At 49.6% G+C, this 22508-nt stretch overlaps 1 protein-coding gene across 5 annotated transcripts; it reads right to left on the bottom strand.

The window, feature by feature from the left end:
* Positions 1–254: 254 nt before the first annotated feature.
* Positions 255–21576, bottom strand: MOV10 (Mov10 RNA helicase). Of its 5 annotated transcripts, none has more exons than XM_031457831.2 (21): positions 21231–21370; positions 11907–12045; positions 9956–10159; positions 9434–9669; positions 8978–9236; positions 7783–7917; positions 6985–7153; positions 6039–6193; positions 5609–5785; positions 5350–5497; positions 4762–4920; positions 4401–4504; positions 4127–4224; positions 3812–4028; positions 2904–3021; positions 2496–2687; positions 2193–2267; positions 1214–1339; positions 1044–1132; positions 671–792; positions 255–581 (listed from the first exon to the last, which is right to left on the bottom strand). In XM_031457831.2, exons 3-21 carry the CDS (start codon positions 10126–10128, stop codon positions 490–492), a joined length of 2844 nt encoding a protein of 947 aa, XP_031313691.1. In that variant the 5' UTR covers positions 10129–10159; positions 11907–12045; positions 21231–21370; the 3' UTR covers positions 255–489. The 5 variants fall into 5 exon arrangements, 4 of the variants coding, with proteins under 4 accessions (XP_031313691.1, XP_010993593.1, XP_064344900.1 ...); XM_010995291.3 differs by lacking the exon at positions 11907–12045 and adding an exon at positions 13342–13392 and having other exon boundaries at positions 21231–21359; XM_064488830.1 differs by lacking the exon at positions 21231–21370 and adding an exon at positions 13342–13392.
* Positions 21577–22508: the final 932 nt, after the last annotated feature.

Raw genomic sequence — 22508 nt, 5'->3', positions numbered from 1 at the left:
GAGGCGGGTGAGGGGAGTGGTCTGGGAGCAGGGGCTAAACTTAGAAGCCTGTGGGTGGCTTCCCTGCCACCTCCCACTGGGTTTCCTCCCCTGGATGTGGGGAGGGGAGGGGGTGTTGGGTTCCTTTCTAGCCAGGAGAGGGGTATGTCCCTGGGCAGGGTGGGACAGTCCCACCCTCCCCTGTGGGGTCATCTTGGGAGTTCAGGAAGCTGGGGCCAGGCTAAGGAGACAGGAGGCTCTTGCATAGAACAAGATATTTTCAGTTTTTCTTTATCCACCTTCCCCCAATTGTTAGCAGCTTGATGTGTCATTCTTCCCCAGCAGGGGAGAGGGTGGAATGGCTGGGGATATAAACTCCCTCACCAGCCTTCCTGTCCCTTGGGAGGGGAGGCTCAGCTGGGGTCCGGTTCAAGCTGGGGTCTGGTTCAGGGTTGGGGTCAGGTGTGTGGTTAAGGCTTGGGTGGTGTGAGAAGGCCATCTGCTGTGTCCTCAGAGCTCATTCCTCCACTCTGGCTCCACTTGCAGGGACAGGCCCCCTTCACCCTCCCGCTCCTGGGGAAGGTGGTCGTGACAGTGGGGCCCTAGAAAGAAAGGAGGTGAGCTTTGTCTCAGTAACTTAGCTCCTCCCCAGTACTGTCCCCCATCCTGGCCCCCCCTGGCCCAGCCATACCTGAGGTAGAGGGGCTGAGTTTGCTTAGACCTTGGAGTAAGTTCTGTCCCTGCTGCAGGTCCAGTTTGGCAGGGAAGGGGCACCCAGTGTACCCCCCGTTTTCTTTACAGAACTCCAGGAATCTGTGGGGCACAGGGACATTTATCACAAGCTCAGCTGCATGGGGCTGGCTGAGCACGAGCAGGGACTGGAGGCCCAGCCTCAGTCCTGCACGTCAGCCTGTGTGCCTTGGGCAAGTTGCTTAACCTTGGCAAATTGGGGATATTGTTTGTTAAGATAAACAGATTGGAAGATTAGCTAAACCCCAGGGAGGTGCTTCATAAAGATACAGCTGTCCGAGGCCCCCAGGAGGGACTGAGAGTGGGATGCTCACGCTTTCCAGTCGGGGTCGTGGCCCAGGAGGAGTGGGTTGCCCACCACGATGAGCAGAGCCTTGGCCCGGGTCACAGCCACATTGAACCTCTGGGAGGAAGAGGTGGTGGGGTCATAGGAGGGAAGAGCCCTCAGGAAGGAGGAGTTCCTGCTCCCCACCAGCCCTCAAACCTTGGGGTTCTTAAGGAAACCCAGGTTAAAGTCCAGATCCAGCTGCACAAAGCTCTGGCTGCTCCGCACGGTGGAGATGAGGATGACGCTGCGCTCCTGGCCTTGGAACTCTTCCACGGAGCCCACCTAGAGGGGAGGGAGGCAGGGCCGGAGGCCAGGGCGCTCAGCAGGGGACCGGGGGACCGCCCTGGCCTCAGTGAGCCTGAGGGCAACTGTCACAGTGGAGTGAGCCAGTGTCCTGCCGGGCAGGAAAGAGGACAGGAGGGTGCCGTGGAAGCTGAAACCTGAAGGGTGAATCCAGTTAAAGTGGTAGGGGCTAGAAAGGGTTCTAAGCAAAGAAAACAAGATTGCGAAGAGCACTATAACTCAGTAGTGTTTTTCCAGGTCTCCTGAAGATAGTCACTCAATACTTGTTAAAAATATGCAACCTTAGGCCCAGACCTCCTGAATCAATTTCCACGGGAGAGCCCTCTAACTCTTAAAGCACCGGTTTTCAGCCCTGGCTGCAAGCTAGATCACCTGAGGAGCCATAATAAACACCCATGCCCTGGCTCTGCCCCCAGACAGCCGTGTTAATTGGCTGGGTGGAGCCCTGGCAGTACTAAAAGCTCTCCAGGTGATTCTTATCTGAGAATCTGCTGCTGAATGACTCAGAGGGTGGGAGAGGTGAGTGGGGACATGTCACATGACAGGTCAGCCAGGCAGGGGAGTTTGGACTTTCTCCTTAGGACACAGACCTTAACCAGCCTGATCATAAGGATCCCGTGGTGCTTGCTGAGCACGCACGCTTTCTGGCCCCATCCCAGACCTACAAGTTGAGATCTCCAGGAGTAATAGGCTTGGGGAAAGCCCAAAGTCATGTGAGGCAGGGAGGGTGGAGACCTGGGTTGGCCTGGAGCAGCAGGGCAGGGTATCTGGAAGTGGGGAGGTGAGGGGTACAGAAGTCAGAGAGGGAGTGTGAAAGAGTGGTGAGGATCACCTTCAAGTCCTTGATGTCATCCAGTCCCCGAAGCTCCTTGTCAAGTTTGGTGATGCAGTAACGGATTTTTTCCACCTGGAAGATGGGGACAGGTGCCTTTCTCTCATGCCATTACCCCAGTGCAAGAGGGAGCCAGGCAGGGGCCAGGGAGCTGGGGGTCAAAGAGGGAGGTGCAGCTGACCTCTGAGCTCTTCTGAGATATGGGGCCAGCAGAGGCCTGCACTGGACCCTCTGCCTAGCAGTCTGGCTACGGAGGTACCATCTGGGGGGGGTCCTGCCCACGATGGGAACTGAGGGCCTGACCTGCTTCCGGTATGGGGAGATGACGCCCACGCTTCGGGGGCTCAGACGGGCTTTGCCCTTCTTGGAGGAGGGGGCCAGGAGCTGCTTCAGGTAGGAAGTCACAGTGGCAGCCTCTTCGGGGTTGAAGAAGGATGGGCTGTTGCCCTCACGCTCATCCTTGCCCATCACGCCGTGAAAGATGATGGGAAAGCCCTGGACATGGGGTCAGGGGAAACCCTCAGCTGGACCTCCCTGCCTCCCTTCCCTCCCACTCCCAAATCATTCCAGTTAGTGTGGGATCCCAGGCCAAGGTGACAAAGGAAGAGGCTCAAGTTTTCACTCAGAACCTCCTGCTACCCAGTAGCTTCAGGAAGAAGGAAGTTGGGGTACAGGGGTGAGTACCTGAACGCCTGCCCTGTTCAGCCTCACCTGTCGAGGGAGACCCTCCCAACGGCAGAAGCGCTCTCGGTCCACAACATCCGCACAGGCCTGCAGCTCCCCTTCATAATAGAGCCGGTTAGGAATGTCCAGGATGGTGGGGTGAGACCTGGGAGGCAGGAAGAAGAAGAGCAACACCAGGGGCCAGACTGCTTCTGCCCCGTCCTCAGGGACCCCCACTCCACCCGCCTGGGCTCACACACACTGACCTCCTGCCCACTGGACAGCAGACTCATTCAACTACAATTTTTGCCACTAGGCACTCTTAACCACAGAAAGCAGAACCAAATATGTCGCCCGAGAGTACCCAATCCACAGATTTCATAGACCAGTCAAACTTAAAACACCAAGAAATTAGGGGCCCTTTCTCAAGTTTCAAAGTTGCCAAGGAAGAACAATACAAAAGCAAGTATCACCTACTACTGCCAGTATTTGACAAGATAATGTGTGAAATCTGAGCATATACAGAGTACTAACACAGCAGCTAACATTTACTGAACTCTTAGTGGATTCATCTAAGGAACTAAAGACACAGGAACTCATCTGAGCATGACGAATGTTGCTCACCTGAGTGTGAAATACACTGTCCCTATTTTTCTTATTTCTCTTTGGATTGCCTGGAAACTTCACCTGGGATTCACATCAGACACATCCTAGTGTCTGGGAGCTACCGACCATCCCCTGATGTACAGTTAGACAAACCGCTCTAGAGTGAGGCCACTCGCTAAGTCACACAGTCAACAAGCAGCAGTGATGGGACGAGAGGAGACCTCCTCCACCTTCCAGTCTATGATCTTTTTGCATCACAAAGCCTCTGAGCTACGGGATGCTGGGATGGAGCCTCCAGGGGGGCTCGCAGAGGGTGTGATCGAATGGGATGGCGCAGAAGGTGCGGGTACCTGTAGTTGCGAAGCAGCTTGGTTATGAACTGGGGGTTAAAGCCCTCGGGACCCTTCTTGTACAGGGCATTGTAGGTGAGCAGCCGCTCCAGCAGTGAGTACCCCAGCCCATACTTCTGGGTCAGTGGGCAACGCAGCACTGGCCCCAGTTGCCGAGGGTCTCCTGCCAGCACCAGCTGCCCTCCTGGATTATCTGCTTCCTTGACTTCCATCAGCCCTGGGAGGCGGGTAGCGTGGGGAGAGAGGTATGTGGTGGGGCTTCCCCGACCCTATGTGGGATGGCACGCCCGCAGCTCCCGCTGAACGCCTCCTCACCTGCTATGGCCACCAGGCTCTCTGGCTCCATGGAGTGGCCAGCCTCATCGATGAAGATGTGTGTGAAGTGATCAATGGGAAACTGGGCCGAGACCAACCTGGGAGGTGTCAGGCCAGGCAGGGGTCAGACCCAGGCACCCAACTACCAAACCTGAATGCTCTCCCAAGCCGGCCCCTCCCACCACGCCCCAGGCACCATTCTGCCCCGTCGCCCCAGGCTGCTACTTTTTTGTTTAACACACAATTAAGAGACGTGCACATACACACTCCCCACCTGCTGGCAGTGATGAGAGTGGTAATTAAGACACGATATTCCTGCAGCTTCTTCTTGGAGGGAAACACGTAATCCCCCTTCTTTGCATCCCAGTTACAGCAGGGCTGAGGGTTGTGCAGGGAGAGGAGGAGTCAGCTTGGCTCCACCCCGACTGTCACCCTCACTCTGGCTCTGGGCCCCCCACAGGCAACTGTATTTATCACTCTCAATCTACACACAGGGAAACTGGAGCCCAGAGAGGAGTCCTGACCCACCGAAGGCCACACAGTGAGTATAGAATCCAGGTCTCCTAGTTTTCTGGCCCCAGTGCCCACCCAGGGCAGCACCTGCCATCCCTTGGCCCTCCGCCTTTCCCAGGTACCTTGATGTCCTCAGGCACCATGCGGATGTCCCTGCTGGGGGCCAGGAGGCGGTAGATGGAGCTGGGCAGGTGGACCCGGAGCCGCTGGCAGAGGAGGTCCGCCCCTGAGTTGGACGGTGCGCAGGCCAGGATGTGGGCTTTGGGCAAGTGCTTCACCACCTGGGGTGAGGATAAGCAGATGTGGGAAGCAGCTTCTGGTCTCCAGGAGGAGAGGAGGGAGAAACGTGGTTGTGACTCAGGCTGGTGCAGCGTAGCACTTGCCTCCCGTAGCTGAGAGAGGGAGTGACTCAAAAGGCTGATGCTGAGCCCCCTACTAGTCCACACAGCACTTTAATGCTGGAAAACCGCTGCAGTAAATATATAAACCACTGCAGTAAATATATAAACTGAGACATAAATGGTGACTCCAAGAGTCATGCAGAACCCAACCTGTACAACTGTACTCAACAGCCACACTGGCCCTTGATGCCAGCTCAGGAGCGAGCACTCAGGGAGCTAGAGGGAACCAAAACCTGGGGACGATTGCTTGGTCCCGGAGCGGGGGTGGGAGGTGGGAGTGCAGACCCCAGGTCTACGCTCAGGCCCCACCTGCTTGATGGCTTCCACTAAGGTGACAGTCTTGCCAGTGCCCGGAGGCCCAAAGATGATGTAGGGGGCAGGACGGGTGGTGCCCATAACAATGTGCTTCATGGCCTGCAGCTGCTCGGGGTTTGACTCCAGACTCCGGTCATACAGCCTGACAGAGGGGTGGGGAACACGATGTCATCCAGCATCCCAGAGGCCTCCGTGACCCCGTCCCTAAGCCCACACTCCAAGGGGCCCCAGAGCCCCCTGCCCACAGTCTCACTTGAGCTTCACATCTGAGGGCAGCAGCGGGACCCCTCGGGCGGCCACAGGGAAGAGCATGGGCCACAGCAGCCAGCGCCCTGTCAGCTCCAGGGCGCGGTGCTGCACTCGCAGGGGCTGGCGGTTGAAGGTGAAGTTCACCTTGAAGGTCAGCCCATCCACAAAGCGGCTCAGGAGGCTTTAGGGGAGAGAGAGGAGAAAGAATTCAGCTAGGGGAGTGGGTAATAAAAGGCGGGAGTCTCTCCATCTGCCCCATCTCCACTACTTCCTTTCCCAGACCTCTGTGCAATCCTCCAGGAAAGGAAGCTGCTGAGGCATCTCAGGGTCCCCCTGCCCTGTCCCTGGGGTTCCACTCACTTTGGGGAGAAACACCCTCCTCCTTCCTAGCCTCTGGGACATCTTTCTGCAGCTCAGGGCTCCCCCACACCCACCTCGTGGAAAAGCTCAGCTTCACACGGTCCAGTTCCACCTTGTGCACAAAGCCCTTGTAGGTGACGGGATCCTCATGATGTGTCTCGGAGGACAACAGGGCAAACAGGTGGTCACCCCGCAGCACGGAGGGGCGGCTCTCAGCCACCCCGGGAACCTATGGAGCACGAAAACCAGCAAGCTCCTATCCTGGAGATGGCCAGTGGAGGGCCTGCCCTAGGCTCTCCAGACCCCCTTGAGGGACAAGGTCTGAGGCTCTACCCTAGACCCCAGGTTCAGGGAGCTTTGCCTCTTTCTTCTTCCACCAGACAGGGCAAGAGTCAAGAAATGGGGATGGGACAAGTCTGCCCAAACTGCTCAGACATACTGAGACCAGGAGTCCTGGGGACTCTCCAAGGCACAATTTCAGGACCAGCTTTCCAGCCCATTTGGTTGCACTCTTGGCCAGCTCAGTTCCCACTCTTTAAAATCTTGTTCAAAACTCAGTTCCTGCAGGAATCTTTCCTTGATCATCCTCACCTGCCGTCCCTTCTCACTGGGTGCCTTCCTCAGTACACATGTGCAGGAATCAACTCGCATGTATAATTAATTCTGGGCTTATGTGAACATATTGAACATCTGAGAGCCGGAAAGGGCTGTTAGAATTATCTGGTACAGCTCAGTGCTTTTCAGGTGAGGGAACTAAGGTCAAGAGTAAGGGACTTGCCCAAGGTCTCATGACCAATGGTAACAAAAATCTGGGCCAAAACCCAGGTCCTCCCCACTGCCCTGCTCTGATACCTCCTTTGGGCCCAGATGCCCACTCTGCTCCTTGTCAAGCCCTCTGAGCTTGACATCCTTTTGCTTCACCATCCTTTTGCTCTGCTCTGTTGTAGGAGCAGTATTCTGCCCACAGCCTGTGGGTGGGCTGACTCGAGCCCTTCCTCCCCGTTTCATCTGAGCCCCGACCTCCAGCGTGAGCAGCCCGGGGTTCTGGTCTACAGGGTCCCAGGTCATGGGCACCGACTCCAGATCATAGTGCCGGATATCATGCTCCATCTGCAGCTCCTCCAGGTGCAGCAGCAGCCGCAGCTTAACCTCGTAATTCCTCCACTTCAGGGTTGTCTCCAGCTGGGCCCTGGCAGTGATGGAGGAGGGTGGGAGGGGACAGGAACAGGACCGGTCAGGCAACCCCATGCCCAGGAGCATCCACCCTCTCCCACCTGCAGCTCTGGGACTATGAAGACATCAGGAATCAGGAAAGACTAGAAGGACAGAGAAGCAGATGGGGGTCAGAGGCCTCCAAGAAGGGAGCCCCTGACCTCTACCTCAGACCTGACTCACATTTGTACTGTGGATCCTGGGGCCTGGGAAAGTCCTCTCCCCAAGATCCTCCTATGACTCACACCCTCACCTCTTTCAAATGTCACTCTTTGCTCACATATCACCTTCTCAAAGAGTTCAGGACTAGCTGCCCTCTGCAAAACAGCACAACCCACCCCTCACCCAGCTTGAGCTTTAGTTAATTCTTCATGGCACTCATGACTCCAAGAAATGATAAAATGATACATGCTCACTGTCCCCACTAGGATGACCCGGCCCTCATGTGATTAATTCACCCTGAATGGTGCCTGGCACAGGTCGAATGCTCAGTAAAGGGATGAATGAATGGAGCACGAGAGGCTAGGACAGAGGCATGGGGATGGGAAGAAGCCAGTGAAGAAGAAATATCAAGCAGCATGAACGGTGCAGGGGGGTGGTACTTACTTGATCTCAGCAATCTCCTTTGGGGCAGTGAAGATACTTGTTCCCCGAAGAAGGATGGGGAGCAGCTGCCGGAGGCGGGGGGGTGGGTAGTACGTCCCCAGTGCCATACTTAACTCCAGGTCATAGCTCTTAGCACTGCAGGAGTGGGGGAAGAAAAGCTATCACAAACATGGAGATCCCTCACCTTCAGAGACGGCCCCTCCCAGGAGACTGTGCAAAGCCCTGTTTCAATACAATTGCTGAAGGAGGTCAGCGGCCTTTGCCCAAGGAGGCAGGACTCTGTCTCGTGAGGCTGCTTATGCCAAGGTTTCACCATTCTCATTTTTTGGAAAACATGACACTTGGAAGCATTTAAAAAAAAAAGCATATATATATATATACACATACATATATATATAAATATAATGCATATATACATATAGAATATGTATATAAGTAATGCATGTCCACTAGAGAAAAAAATCAGAAAATAGCTAATAAATAAATGAGTAAATAAATAACAGTCTCACTCTCCAGGGATAACCAATGTAAACTTTTTGGTATGTAACCTTCTAGGCTTTTTTTCTTTGTCAATTTGTATGATACACACATATTTTTAACAAAAAGAGCACAATGGTCTTATAGTTTGCTTTTATAGCTCAGTATTTGTGAACATCTAGCCATGTCAAAAAGAGATGTCTACACATATATGATTCTATGCATGTGAAATGTCCGGAATAGGGAAATCTGCAGAAAGCAGGTGAGTGGTTGCCTACGGCTGGGAGGGAATGGAGAGCAAAAGGGGTGATAACTAAAGGGTATGGGTTCCTTTTTGGGGTGATGAAATGTTTTAAAACAGATTGCGGTGATGCTGCACATAACTGTGAATAAACTAAAAATCAGTGATCTGTACTCTGTGAACAAGTGAACTGTATGGTATACGAATTGTCTCAATAAAGCTGTTAAAAAAAAAAACAGAAAAAGACATGTCCGCCCTGGGTTGCCTGATGATCCATCATACAGTTGAAAATACTTGAGATTTTTTCACACTGTCCTCCTATCTGCAACTTTTTTCCTAGGCAGAAAAGGTCTCAGGCGCAGAGGAGTTAAGAATTCATAATTAGGAAAGGGGGCTCTGGCTGCCAGCTCTACGTTCTTCCCAGAACGGTGTCAGAACACTCGCAGCCTGGACTGGGTTGGAGGGAGAGGAAGTTACCGGTCGGGTCTCTCTCCTTCCTCTATCCGGCTGGTCACTACAGGGTTTCTAGTGATCTGGGTCCGCTTGAAGGGAGTCGTGGGTTTCAGCTGTGCTGCCAGGGGACTGTGGGCGACGGCAGCCAAGAAGCGAGCAATGTAGAAAGTGCCAGCTCCTTCTGAACCTGGCTCCCCGGGTCCCAGCAGCTCCCAGAGCACCGTGGCTGGGAAGTAGCCCACAAAGCTGGTCTTACAGTGGACATGGAGCTCATAGCATTCACCTGGGGAGAACAGCTGAGTGAGTTGGGGTTAGGGAGGGATCCTACCACCAGCATCGCAACCCTGGACATCCCCTCAGATAGCCCCATCCCAGGGCAGGAGCCCACGGGCCAGCAACAGTAGTTCCCGAAGCACCAGCCCTTCCTAGGGCAGGCCCCTGTCCGCCTGAGGCTCTTCTTTCCTTTGGAAACCCACTCACCGGGGCCCAGGGGGCAGGGCAGCTCCTGGTCTCCATTGTAGAAGGCAAACTGGGGGGTCCGGCAGAGTGGGAAGAGGTGGGTGAGGGTGACAGGCTGGGTTCCTCCATTCCGAAGCTTCAGGGTCAGCACCTCCTTACGGTTCAAATCCAGGCGGATAAGGAGCTGCCCATCGCGGGCTTCATGGGGCCCCTGGACTTCCACGTCCACCCCATGCTTCCCGTGAAGATACTCAGCCCTGGGGAGAGTGGGAGTCAAGGGCGGGGCTGGGGCGGGAGGGGCCTGGACCGGGGGTCGCCCTGCCCTCGGGAAAGTTATGGCTGGGGAGGCTGGCCAGGTGCCAGCTGTGCTGCGCAGGAAACCCACCCCCTCCCCCAGACCAATTAGCTCCTTCCCGGCCCTTCCCCCACTCCTTGAAGGAGGGGGCCTTACCCCAAGCTGAGGCAACCCACTCTATCCTCAGCCAGACAGCTTTTCCTACGCCCTGGCCCCTCTCTGCCCACCCCCCTCACACACATCCACACCTGTCATAAAAGATCTCAGCCAGCAGTGACTTGTGGTGTTTGCTGATATCTGACCCCAGCTTCACTTTCCTCTTTTCTGGGAACCACACGTCGGCCCAGCGGTCGAGTCTGAAGAATCTGACCCGAGTTTTGGTGACGTAGGCCAGACTTGCGATCTTCATTCCATACAGCATGGAGGAGAAGCCAGGGGCGGGGGTCCCAAAGCTGCCGGAAGCAGAGGAGACTGGGAAGTGAGGGGCAGCGGGGCAGCACAACTGGGGAGGGCGTCGGAGGGCCGCTCTGTGCGGGACACGCCGGCCAGCAGCCGAACAGGCCAGGGCTCGGGGACAGAGACTCAGGCTGGAGACCGGAGGAATTTCTAATGTTTTAAGGGAAGGCAGTGGAACTTCCCAAAACAAAATATAATGGTTTTAAACAGCAGGTGGTGGACGGTGCACTTCTGAGGAGACAAGCCCAATCGTGGGCTGTTGATTTGGAGGACTAAGAGAGAAAAAAAAAAATGAAGATCGGGGCAGGGTGAACTATTTGGGACAGAAAAGATACAAAAACGCAGCGGAAAGAGCTAAGCGGAATAAGCTGATTCAGGGGGTGGATCCCGGTTCCAGCCCGCTGGTGAGGAGTGAGAGAGGGGCAGAGAGAGTACAGGTGTCCAGGTGTGTGGGCAAGGTGGCTGATCAGACAGCAGTTTCCCCCCGAAGTCATAGGGTGCAGGTGGAACCCAAGCAGGAAGGGAAATGATCCTTCTCCAGAGATCAAATAGCTTGGCTTTGTGCCTAGAGAAGGTGAAGACAGGGAAAACTGGTCAGAAGGACAATAACCTCAAGGTTCAGCACCTGGAATTCAGTTTAGTCAACTCAACAAACGCTTACAGAGACCTGTTATGTGCCAGACCCTGCGCTAGGAGCCGGGGGTTCAGAGGCAAGAGACCCAGACCCGCCTTGAGGAGCACAGACGGACACAAGAATTCCAGCATGCTCATTGCTGGGGGCTCAGCAGAGGAGGGGCACTGAGCCCAGCCCCGGAGGCTTCCCCAGGAAACAGCGGCGGGATTCAGTCCTAAAGGATGAATGGGTGTCATCCAGGCGTAGGAGGGAGTGCAGAGTGTGAGCCGAGGTGCAGGGGGTCTGCCAAGAACAAGTGCAGAGGGGCTGAGGGGACCGCCCACTCTGCCACTACCTGGGTCACCTCGGGTTACTCCATCTTGCAGAGTCTCACTTTGCTCCTCTAAAAAATGGGGATAATGGGCAGACTTACCTCCCGGGGTTGTCATGAGGGTAACATGAGGGACAGACACTGCAGTGTCCACTTAGCCCAGTGCTTGGCACATAAGATCTCAGTAAGGCATGCTATGATTAGTGTCACATACGGTCTGGTTGTACTAGAGGGAAGAGTGCAAGGAACGGAGTGGCAGGAGGCAGCAGAGGCACCAGGTCTGTGTAGTTTTTGCATGCCACGCCATGAAGCCTACACTTGACCATGAAGGCCAGCAGCTCTCCTCCTTTACTGGCATCCAGGAGCCAGAGGACATCCCCGCGTGTGACACACTTCATGGACACATTCAAGATCTGGACAGCTGACCACCCTCCCTCCATGCTTTGTAGGGAATGAAAGCAAAGCCTAGTTCTTAAGAACCATAGTAATCCCTATTTACCTATTAAAGTTCTACCAACATGGTCACTCACTAGCATATAACAAGATCATTTATAGTTACAGACTGGACATTTCCCTGGTGCCCCCACCTGTAACTCTGCCCCTCTCCCTCACCCCAAACAAATGAGTGATACTATTCAGAAAACTTTGAATTGACTCTGATTTGCCTTAAAAAGATATTAAATCATTTGAAAACATAACAGAAAATGCTCAGAAAATGTTAGCTACTATTATTAGTATCCTATTAGTAGCAATAGTAGTACTAATAGTAGTAGTGGTGGTAGTAGTAGTAACAACTTACTTTCAGCCCGCACCAGAGGCTACACTGGTTACAGAACCACCCCGGTTGGTGGGTTTTAAGCAGGGGAGTGGCAAGATCATATTTGCATTTCAGATCACTCAGGCATCAGGACTGGAGGATGGATTTGCTGGAAGCAAGACTGTAGGCAGGGAGACCAGTTAGAAGAAGGCCATTGCAGGAGTCCAATTAAAAGATGACACGGGCTTGAACAAGGCAATGGTAAGGAGAGAAGAGGGGCCAGATCTGATATTTAGAATGTAAAATTAGCAGAATCAGGATTTTGACAGGAAGGGGAATGAGGCTGGGAAGGGGGAGGAGTCCAGAATAATACCCAAACAGTGGCTTGGCCTGGGGATTATTCCTGAGATAAGAAGTAAAGACAGCAGGAGGAGGAGGTCGGAGGGACTGGCCACGACGTTTGGACTTGGACATATTCGGTTTGAGATTCCCCTGGTCCAGAGGCAGATAGTTCCATGAATCAGAAGCTGAGAACTCAGACCAAGGTCAAAGCAGAGCCTAATCTTAGGAAGGTGTCAGGTCGTGGTTATAACCATGGAAGTGTCTGGGATCTCCCCAGGGAGTGTGAGTAGTCTGAGAACAGCTGAGGCCACGACAACCCAAGGAGGAAGAGAAAACAGCAAGAACCCCCAAGAGAGGGAGGAGAATCAGGAGGTAGTCTCAAAATCAGGTATCAGGCTCAAACGCTGCTGAGGGGTTCAGGCAAAGGGACTGAAGTCAGGGAGTCATCAGTCACTTTCACCAGGACCCCCGGTCAGCGAGTCACTAAGTTCCGTGGGTCCTGCACACACTCAAATGCTGACAGACGCCGAGTATCTTTGATACCTGTAGCCCCTCTGGCACCTGTACAGTCCCATTCTTCACTCACGTGTGTACTCCTTCTTACGCTAATATACGATAATCTATTATAAGAAAACAAAAGTGCAGGTCCTCTGAAATGCCCCAGAGCACTCAGCTCAGTGCTGGGGAGGAAACAGGGTCCTGAGGGGACTGAACACACCCAGAAGTGCAAGCCCCACCTGAAAGGGAGGGACTGCTACTCATCTCCAGGCAAATGCTGCCAGTAGGGAATGCAGGCCCAAGATGACCAGACCTTCTGGCTTTTAAGAGAAGCCCCAAATCACAATTTTAAGGTGAAAACTTCTATTTCTGGAAGCTTCTGCATGGACACATGGGCAGAAGGAACTCAACTTTGCAAGTTTTGCAAATTCTACTACACGTTCTACCACCTGAGTATCTCTCAAATGATTACCCATGTCTATTATCACTACCCAAATCCACCTACCCCTGGTCTAAGCTGACAGCCATATATATAGATACACACACATACATATATACACACATATATATACACTATATATATAGCATACACACACACACACACATATATTTTTTAAATCACAAACTTAGTACATACTTGTTCAAAAAAGCACCGATTCTTGTACTGTACATCTAGTCATCCAGATTTCTAGGGAAAAGAGATGAACAACAGAAAAACTGAATATTCAACTTAAAGAACAAACTCTGATGACCAAAGAAGTATGAAAAGATGCTCCAAGAGTAAAGAAATGAAAATTAAAGGAAAAATGAGATATTTTATTTCTATTAGACTGACAAAAAGGGAAAATAGTCATAGCAATTATGTATATATGGAAAAGGAAAGGTTCATATGTTGCTGGTAGAAAGGTGAAATATTACTCAGCCTTTGGGAAAACAATCTGGCAACATCTCCTCACATTTGAAATACAGGTACCCTTTAACTCAGGAATCCCATTCCTGGGAATGTATCCCATGGAAAAGAAAAGTGCCAAGGTATAAGAACATATGTGCAAGGATGTCGACTGTAGTCATTCACAGCGGCCAAGAATTAGAAACAAAACTAGGCTCATCAATAGGGAGGTGGCTGAATAAGTTGTGAACACCCAGACTTGAATATTATACCACCACCAAGAAGGATGCATCACACCCACTCAAATGGCTAAAATTTAAAAGGTTGACAACACCAAATGTTAACAAGGAAATAAAACCACCAGAAGGCTTGTGCGTTGTTGGTTGGAACAGAAAATGGTACAATCACTTTGGGAAAAGGTCTGACAGTTTCTTGTAAAACTAAACATATAACGCAATGTTCTGACTTTTAATTTAAAGAATATATTACTATATTATGCATGAAACAAAAAATTGTTAAAAAGTAATGCAACCATAACACCTACTGTAGACCTAGCATGGGTAATTATTCATTAAGTACTTGCTGGGAGAACGGGTGAGAGAATGATCAAATCATTCCAGACTGTAATTTTATAGAGCAAACGGACAACAATGCCAACATTGAACCCCTGGCTAACACACAGCACTGCTGTGCAATGGCCTGGAATGTTAAGTGTCGGGTTATATATATTGTCCAAACTTGGATGCCCCAGGCAAGGTCACACCAGAAGACCAGTCTGGAAGACTTTGCTGCCACCACCAAAAAAGAGGTTAAACAACTTGCCCAAGACTTACGAAAAAAAAAGTAAACATTATCTACCCTGTGATTCTGCAATTCCACCCTTAAGGGTATATTCCCAAGATAAATGAAAATATACTTCCACAAAATGACTTGTGCACAAATGTGCATAGCAGGTTTATTCAAAATAGCCCCCAACTGAAAACAATGTCTGTGAACCAAAGAATGGATTTAAAAAACTGTGATTTGTATTTATACAAGAAACACTACTCAAAATGATAAAAAGAAACTACTGACATTGATAAAAAAAAGTATACTGATGCTGAATTAAGAAAAAGATGATTCACAACATGGGTGAAAATATGCCTTACACAAAAGAGTACCTATAACCTGTCTCCACCAAATAAAGTTTTAGAACAGGTACTATCTCAAAAGAAAAAAAAATCAGAGCAGTGGTTGCCTCTGGATGGTAAGGACTAAATAGGGCAGGAGAAGGACTTTCTGGGGTCATGTCGTGTTCTATATCTTGATGGCAGGTTGCACACAGGTATACAGATTTGTTAAAACACATAGAATGGTACGCATGAAATTTGTTCATTTCATTTTAATAAATTTTACTTTAAAAAAATTATACAGGGGCAGAGTATAGCTCAGTGGTAAGGTGTTCACTTAGCATGCACAAGGTCCTGGGTTCAACTTCCCAGTACCTCCATTAAAAATAAATAAATAAAATTTTAAAAAATGTAAACACATTTTGAACTCATAGTTAATAATAATCATGCTGAAGTGTCTAAGGGTGAATTGTACTGATGTCTGTAACTTATTTTGAAATGCATCAAAAATTAAGATGGCTAGATGGATCAATGGGCAGGCTTGTGTAAAATACTAATTAAGAAACCCAGGTGAGGGGTATATGGGTGTTCACTGTAAAATTTTTTCAACTTTTCTTTATGTTTGAAATTTGTCATCATAAAATGTTAGACAAGACCCCGCAATGTGTTAGAAGTATCTACCAGACAATTAGGAGTCATTTCCAGGACATATTAATAAGTAAGAATATCAGGATATGGAAAATGTGTATAACACAATCTTTTAAAAATAAAATAACCCCCAAAATACCCCGACCGATGGGGTAACACGAGCTACCTGAGTGTGGGGCAGAACGTGGAAATGGAGGTGGGATGCTGACACGGGAGGGGCCCACAATAACAGGGATGTATCATCGTGATCCCGTGGGGGTAAACTTACACAGGTGTGATGTAACTAGAGTTGTCCTGCCGTCTCTGTGGATTCAACCAACCAGAGACCCACAACATCTAGGGAAAAAAAAAAAAACTTACAGGAAGTTGCAAAAAGCAAAACTTGAATTTGCTGCACACCAGCAACTATTTACATAGCATTTACATTGTATTTGGTATGACAAGCAACCTAGAGGTGATTTAAAGTGAAGTGTGTAGGTTATATGCAAATGGCATGCTATTTTACTTAAAGAGACTAGCACATCCTGTTTCTGGTATCTGTGGGGGTGGGGTAGGAGGAGGTTCTAGAACCAATGCCCCTTGGATATCAAGGGATGACAGTATGTGTGCATAAAGAGATAAAAGAAAGAGTGATCACCGAAAGTTTTAAAAAACACTTACAACAGGACATTTAAAACTAACAAAACATTAAAGGCTCCCACTCCCTCGCTCTCAACTACCTGCTTAACTGATGTATATTCTTCTAGACCCTTTTCTACGCATTTAAAAAATTATTTTTTTTAAGCATACATATTTTTGTATGTGCTACACATACTATTCTGCAACAGACTCCTTTCATCACCGTGGACATCCTTCCACGATAACATTTCACCAAATCACTTCACTCTTCTCAGTGGCTGCAAAGGACAGCATGGTACGAACGCACTGTGGCGTGTTTAACTATTTGTTCAGTGATAGACTGTTAAGCTGCCTACAATTTTGGGCTGTTTCAAATACTACAACAACGATCCCTCTGGGTTAAAGAGAATGAACCTTTACTTTAATAAGTTCTGCCAAACTGTCCTCTAAACAAGATGTAAAAACTTACATTCTCACTGATAAGAATTTGAGAAAACTCATTCCTCAGACCCCAATATCAGAAATCTTCAATCCTTTAAATATTTGACAATCTGATAAGCAAAAAATGGTATCTTGTTTAAATTTGCATTTCCATGATCACTTACATAGTCAAGTATCTTTCCTTCTGTTTCTTAGCCATTTATATTTCTTCTGTAAACTGCTTGAGGATCTTATTTTTCCAAGCCCTATGAACTGTTCCTCCCTTTTCTGACTTCACACCCCTCTCCTGGTCCATCCCCTAAAGTCGACAGGAGTTATCAACAAACACAACTCATATCACATCTCCAATTTATTTATGACTCCACAGCCTACAGAATTAAGTCTCACCCTTTAATATGGCACACTTGGATACTCTGCAATTAACAAGGATAATGTTAATCATCAACAGAAAACATTTATTGAGCACTTACTATGTGCTGTTCTAAGTAGCTACATGCATTTTTCATTTAATCCTCACAACAATCCTTTTGAGGTAGCTACTATTATCATCCTACTTTATCTTATTTTTTTATATTTTTAAATTTATTATTTTATTTTGGGGAGGAGGCGATTGGGTTTTTATTTATTTACTTATTTTTAATGGAGGTACTAGGGATTGAACCCAGGATCTTGTGCTTGCTAGACACACGCTCTACCACTGAGCTATACTCTCCCCTCCATCATCCCATTTTGGAGAAGAAGAAACTGAGGCACAGGTCCTCACCCCACATTCATTCTAAATGGCATTTCCATCTTAGCCATTTCCAGCTATTAGACCACTGCACTCCCCTCCAGACTTTTCTATAGCCATTGGACATCCTGGTCTGTAATGCCCTAACCTTGGCCCCTGTTTTTTGTTGCATGAAAGATGACTAATTTTTTTAGACCCAGTTCAGGAAAGCCTACTAGCAAGAGGAATGTTATTTCAGAACACAGAACCAGATTTGGAAGAGATCTTAAAGGGACATCTAGTTTCATGTTTTACATACTGTGGGTTACATTTCTCAAGACCAGAATTTTTATAAAACTGAAGTAAAATAGAATAAAAAATATCAGAGGGCAGGGAGTGAGGCTACATATTGTTTCAAGGACTCATACTGTTCTACAAAAGCTGTGCATACCAGGCCCTGAAGTAAAATGTATTTTTTTTTACTGTGGGTAGAGGTCCAGAGTGATCTTTCTAAAAACCCTGATTCTTTCAGTATCCTACTTTGAAACATTTTGTGCTTTCCTGTTTCTGTTAAGATTAAAAAACAAAACAAAACAAACAAAACCCCACAACACCTCCTCACAGCCCACAAGTCCTACCCTATCCAGCCCCTGCCTCCCTCTGGCCTCATGTGCCCTGTTATCACGAGTTCACCCCAAGTCTTTGAAGGTGCTACTCCCTCTGTTTAGAATGTCCTCCCTTTGCCTTAATTCTGCTAACTCCATTTATCACTCGAGATTCTGCTCAAACATCACTTTCTCCCAGAAGCCTCTGGTTCCTGGACTAGGTGAGGTCTCCAAGTTATATGCTCTCAAGCATCCTGGGCTTTTTCTTACGAGCACTTATCACACAACAGTGATTAAGTAAGTATTTTTTAATTGCCTCTTTCTTCCTTAGACAGTTAGGTTCCTTCTGCGTTATCTACAGCAACTCACAGTTTTGCTTTGCTCATACTAGGCATTCAGCCAATATTTGTTGAATGAAAGAATGAGTCTCCTGCCCAAGGAAGAATCATCTTCTCTCAGAAACTTTTCATGGCACCAGTACTTACGCCATACAACAGACTCCTAACCAGCACTGTCAACGATAGTGACCACTTCCAGTGATAGTGACCACTTCCAAAGGCTGTGTACTCTGCTACTCAGTGGAAACACTTTATCTCCAATAGCTTCTTTTGGCCTCACACAACCCTGGGAGAAATGCAGTAATTCATACACTCAGCAGTTAAGGAAATTTAGATACCGGTTCAAAATCAAACACAACTAGGAAGTGGTAGCGTCAGAATTTGCATCCCAGCTACCCACGCACTACACTGGCACCTGCAGTGTTGTGTGACATGTTTGTCTACACATCTGCCACTCCCTACAAGGCCACATCCTTAAGAAACAGGAAGCGAGGCACAGGCACTTAGTAGAGAAAATACACTTGCTGATGAATAACGAGAGATGGGAAAAGGTAAGAGCTGGGAGCGGGGCACTTCATAACATCATAAAATAACCTAGTTGGAAGGGACCTACCCCTCCCAGTGGAGGAAGCGCCTCAGAATTCCTGACTCAGGGTGACTTGCTATACCTCCTCCAGTTTATTCTCTTGCAGATCAACTCTACTTACTAATTCAACTAGATTCTGGAAGCATTTGTTGAACACCTACTACATAGGCTCTATGCTGAGGATGGAGGGAAGGTGCCAACATGATAAAAACCTTGTCCCTGCCTTCAGAGGCTCTAAATTCTGGTGGGGAGACAGTCACATCCTAGCTCTAAAACAAGGCAGGGTGTCATCTGGCTATAACCAAGGTGTGAAGAATGAGCAATGAGAGCCCAGAAGAAGGAGCAATAATTTCCATTGGTTGGATGAGGGTTGAGGTCACAGCATTCCAGTGCGAGTTTAAAGGATGCATAAGAAAGTTCCCTCTAATCGGAATAGAAATCTCCTACACCTGGTGGAAGGAGATGGGCTTATGTTGAGTGAACCCAGTTCTGCCTTCTGGAGTGACACCGAAGTACAACCCTCTTCACCAGAACAGTTTTTAAAATACTCAGGGATAACTATGTTGTCCTCTCCAATTTTTCTCTTTTCAAAGCAAACATTTCTCCATTTCTTTGACTGGGCCTCACAAAAGAATCAACACAGAAGCCTTTCCTCCTCTTCCAAGTACTAAAACTATATCTAGCCTTCAAGGCCAAGGCCAAGGTCAATGCCACCTTCTCCACCAAAGTCCATAATAATTACAGAGAAGTTAGTATCTTACTTGCCTAAAAAAAAAGTACATAAAAAAATTACTTTTGAAGTTCCTTAAGTTCATCCATAATGTACAGTAAATGTGGTTTTCTGTATGAAATCTGACATAACCTGTTTTTCCCCAGTATTGGGACATATTGTGGAACTTTGATTTAGAGCTGACAAAAACTCTCCTTGACTAAACTTTAGTCAGGCTCTCGGAACCCTCTTCTCCATTAGGCTTCAACCTTGCTCCCAACCCCGTCCCTAGTCTCCTCTTAGTATTCCGTCCACTGACCCTCCTTACTCTCCTGTTGGCTATAAGTTCCAAGCTGTCTTTTGCTGTTTTTAGAGGTGAGCTAGACCTCTCTCATAGCAATATCCCTACTGAAATAGTCTCGAATAAAGTCTTCCTCACCATTTTAACAAGTATCAGAATAGCAATCTCTTTAACAGAGCCAAAAGAAATAGTCAACTGGTGTTCAGAGCCACGTTGTGCTTTTTTTTGGACACAGGTGAATGTGAAGTGTTGATCATGTGACTCCATGGTAATTGTTCTTTCTTTACTCTCCTCCAGCATTTTTCTTATTATCTCTATTATAATCCTTATTTTATTTTACCATTTATTACAGTATACTGTATGCGTATCATAGCCTCTCTTGCTCCTTTGGGATTGTGTATTTTGTCTTTATATTCCCACATAGTGCCTGCCCAGCACAGTGTGGGGGCATAAAACAGGTCATCATCTTCGCCCCTACTTCAGATGCTGCTCAAGCCTATTAATGTCCCTCTTAAAACGTGACACTTGCTATTTAAAACAATAATCCAGATACGATCTGATCAATATGGAGAATCACTTATCTTCCCCGCTCCCTGCCCCCGCCCCAACTTCTATTAACACAAACACTTCTTTAGCTCTTTTAGCAGCCATACCTGCCTTTTGGTCTGCTAAAACCCAAGGTCTTTTTCAAAGGTCTGTTATTAAGCCTAAATTCCCACCATCCCGTATTTTTTGCATAAATCTTTACAAATATAAAAAAATCACTGTTGAATTGTTTCTTGGTTTTCGGCCCAAGACTGCAGCCTGTTGATAGAGGCGTTTTTGAACCACAATTCTGTGGTTTGACACAGAGAAGTCTCTTTGATTTTCACTTGGATGGTAACAGGCAAGGGGGACCAAACAGCCTTTAGCCACAGCATGAGAAGGGGCCTCCAGGAGACTGGCCCCGGCCCGGGTCTCCATGGAGAAGCCACAGGTGCTAATGGGGGGTTGGTGCGTACGCAGTTTGTGCCCTTTTCTTATTCCCCGAGCATCCTGAAACTCCCCCTCCTACAGTGGGTCTCTTCAGCTCTCTGGGATGGTGAACCCCCGAAGATGCAGCCCCTCGAGGAGGGGACGGAGGTCCACGTAAAGCTCGCGCCAGGGCTGGCCGCCACCGGCAGGCAGCTCCCTCCCCGCGTTCCCGCGAAGCCCGGGCCCCCTCCGGAGGCTCCCCTCCCCCACACCGAATGTCCCCCACCCGCAGCCCCGCAGGTGGAGCATGGGCGCAGCACCCCGCTCCCCCGCCGGGTCCCAGGGGGTCGGGGGGGCTGGCTGCCCGGGAGGCTCTTCGCTGGGACTCGGCGCAGGGGCCCGGCCCTGGCACAGCGGGCGGGCTCCGGGCGGCGCTGGTGGCGCGGGCGGGGCGTGGGCACGGAGCGGGAGGGGGTGCTGCGCCGCCCCGGGACCGGCCGGAGCCACTTGGGGAGCTGCGTTCCTCCGCGCCCCGGGGCGGGAAGGGTGGCCCCGACGCGGGGGTTGTGGCGGCAAGCTGGGCCCGCGATTCGGGGCCGGGGAGTGGGCCGGCCCGTACCTGGTTTTGAAGTCCTGGTTATAAATGGTCCTCAGCCTCTCGCGATCTGTCTCCATGTCCAGTCCTCGAACGGCCAGGAAATTCTCGAAGCACTGGCCCGTCTCCCGGAGCTGCCGGCAGCTGAACTTACTGGGCATCGCGGCGGCGGCTGCGGCCCAGGCAGGAGGGTCCGTGGAAATGAAACTGAAAGTCGCCGCCGCGGCAGGAAGTTGGCGGCCCTAGGGTGAGGGTGCAGCAAAGGGGAAGCCCCCTAACTCTGACCCCTGATCCTGTAGGACCCCTCCTTCGCACCAGGCTTCTCTCCTCTGTTCTTTTCCTACCTGAGCCTTCCCTTCGGTCTCTTCGCCCTATCCCCTCCCCCTCTTCCCATTAACTCTTTCCTAAGGAGTCTGACCCCTCCCTCAGGGCCCTCCCCTTACCCCAAGCTCCCTCCCTTGGCTTCCAGCCAGAATCCGAACGTGGCTATATCCTGGGGCCCCCTGAACTGCCTAGGAGGACTTCCTAGCCTCAGCTTGGGCTACTCCCATTCCCACCCCCCAAGGCCTCGGCACTTTTTGAAAAGCAGGCGAGCAAATGGCAGGGGCTGGGACCTGGGTCGGCTGCAGCTGGACTGTGGCAGCTCATCCAGCACCTCCCCCAGAGCTCCTGGGACACAGACCAGTACGCAAGCGAGCGGCACACCCCCCTCCCCCATTTTCCCTTCTCGGACTTTCAAAAGCTGGGAGGGAGGCAAAGGAGCCAAGAAGTTTGGGGGGAAGAACCAAGTTTCTCTGATAAAGGTGTGTACGTGTGGGAGGGAGGGACAACGGGTTCCGCCAGGACGAACAGTCGTTATTTTTCTCTGCCACACGGGCTTCTTTATATGGAAAGGCTGGTGATCCCTACCCTTGAGCCACATATTTGGGCACTTAATTGCGCTCCAGTCTGTATTGCTCTTTAATTGTTACTAGCATCTAGCTAAGGGTTGCTCTAGTCATCAAAATAATAGTTTCTTGAGAGCAAGAGACAGTTATGTTAGGCAATAAATGGTTAATAGCTACAGCATCATCAGTACCAGGAAGAGAAGTAAGAGACCGGCGTGCTTCAGAAGACAGACTATTGAGACAAACTAAAGGGGGTGGGGCTACAACAACAACAAACGTAAAACAAGCCTCTGCATCTGTTTGTCTTCCAGAATTACAAAACACACATACTGAGATGGGGCAAAGCTGATAAAAGTTACAAAACAAAACAAAAAACACAGTTTTTTAAACAAATATACCGGAGTTCCACATATAT

This window comes from Camelus dromedarius, chromosome 9, assembly GCF_036321535.1.
Source record: "Camelus dromedarius isolate mCamDro1 chromosome 9, mCamDro1.pat, whole genome shotgun sequence".
Lineage (NCBI taxonomy): Eukaryota > Metazoa > Chordata > Mammalia > Artiodactyla > Camelidae > Camelus > Camelus dromedarius.
Note: the sequence above shows the minus strand (reverse complement) of the source record. Positions and strands in the feature narration are given on the sequence as shown.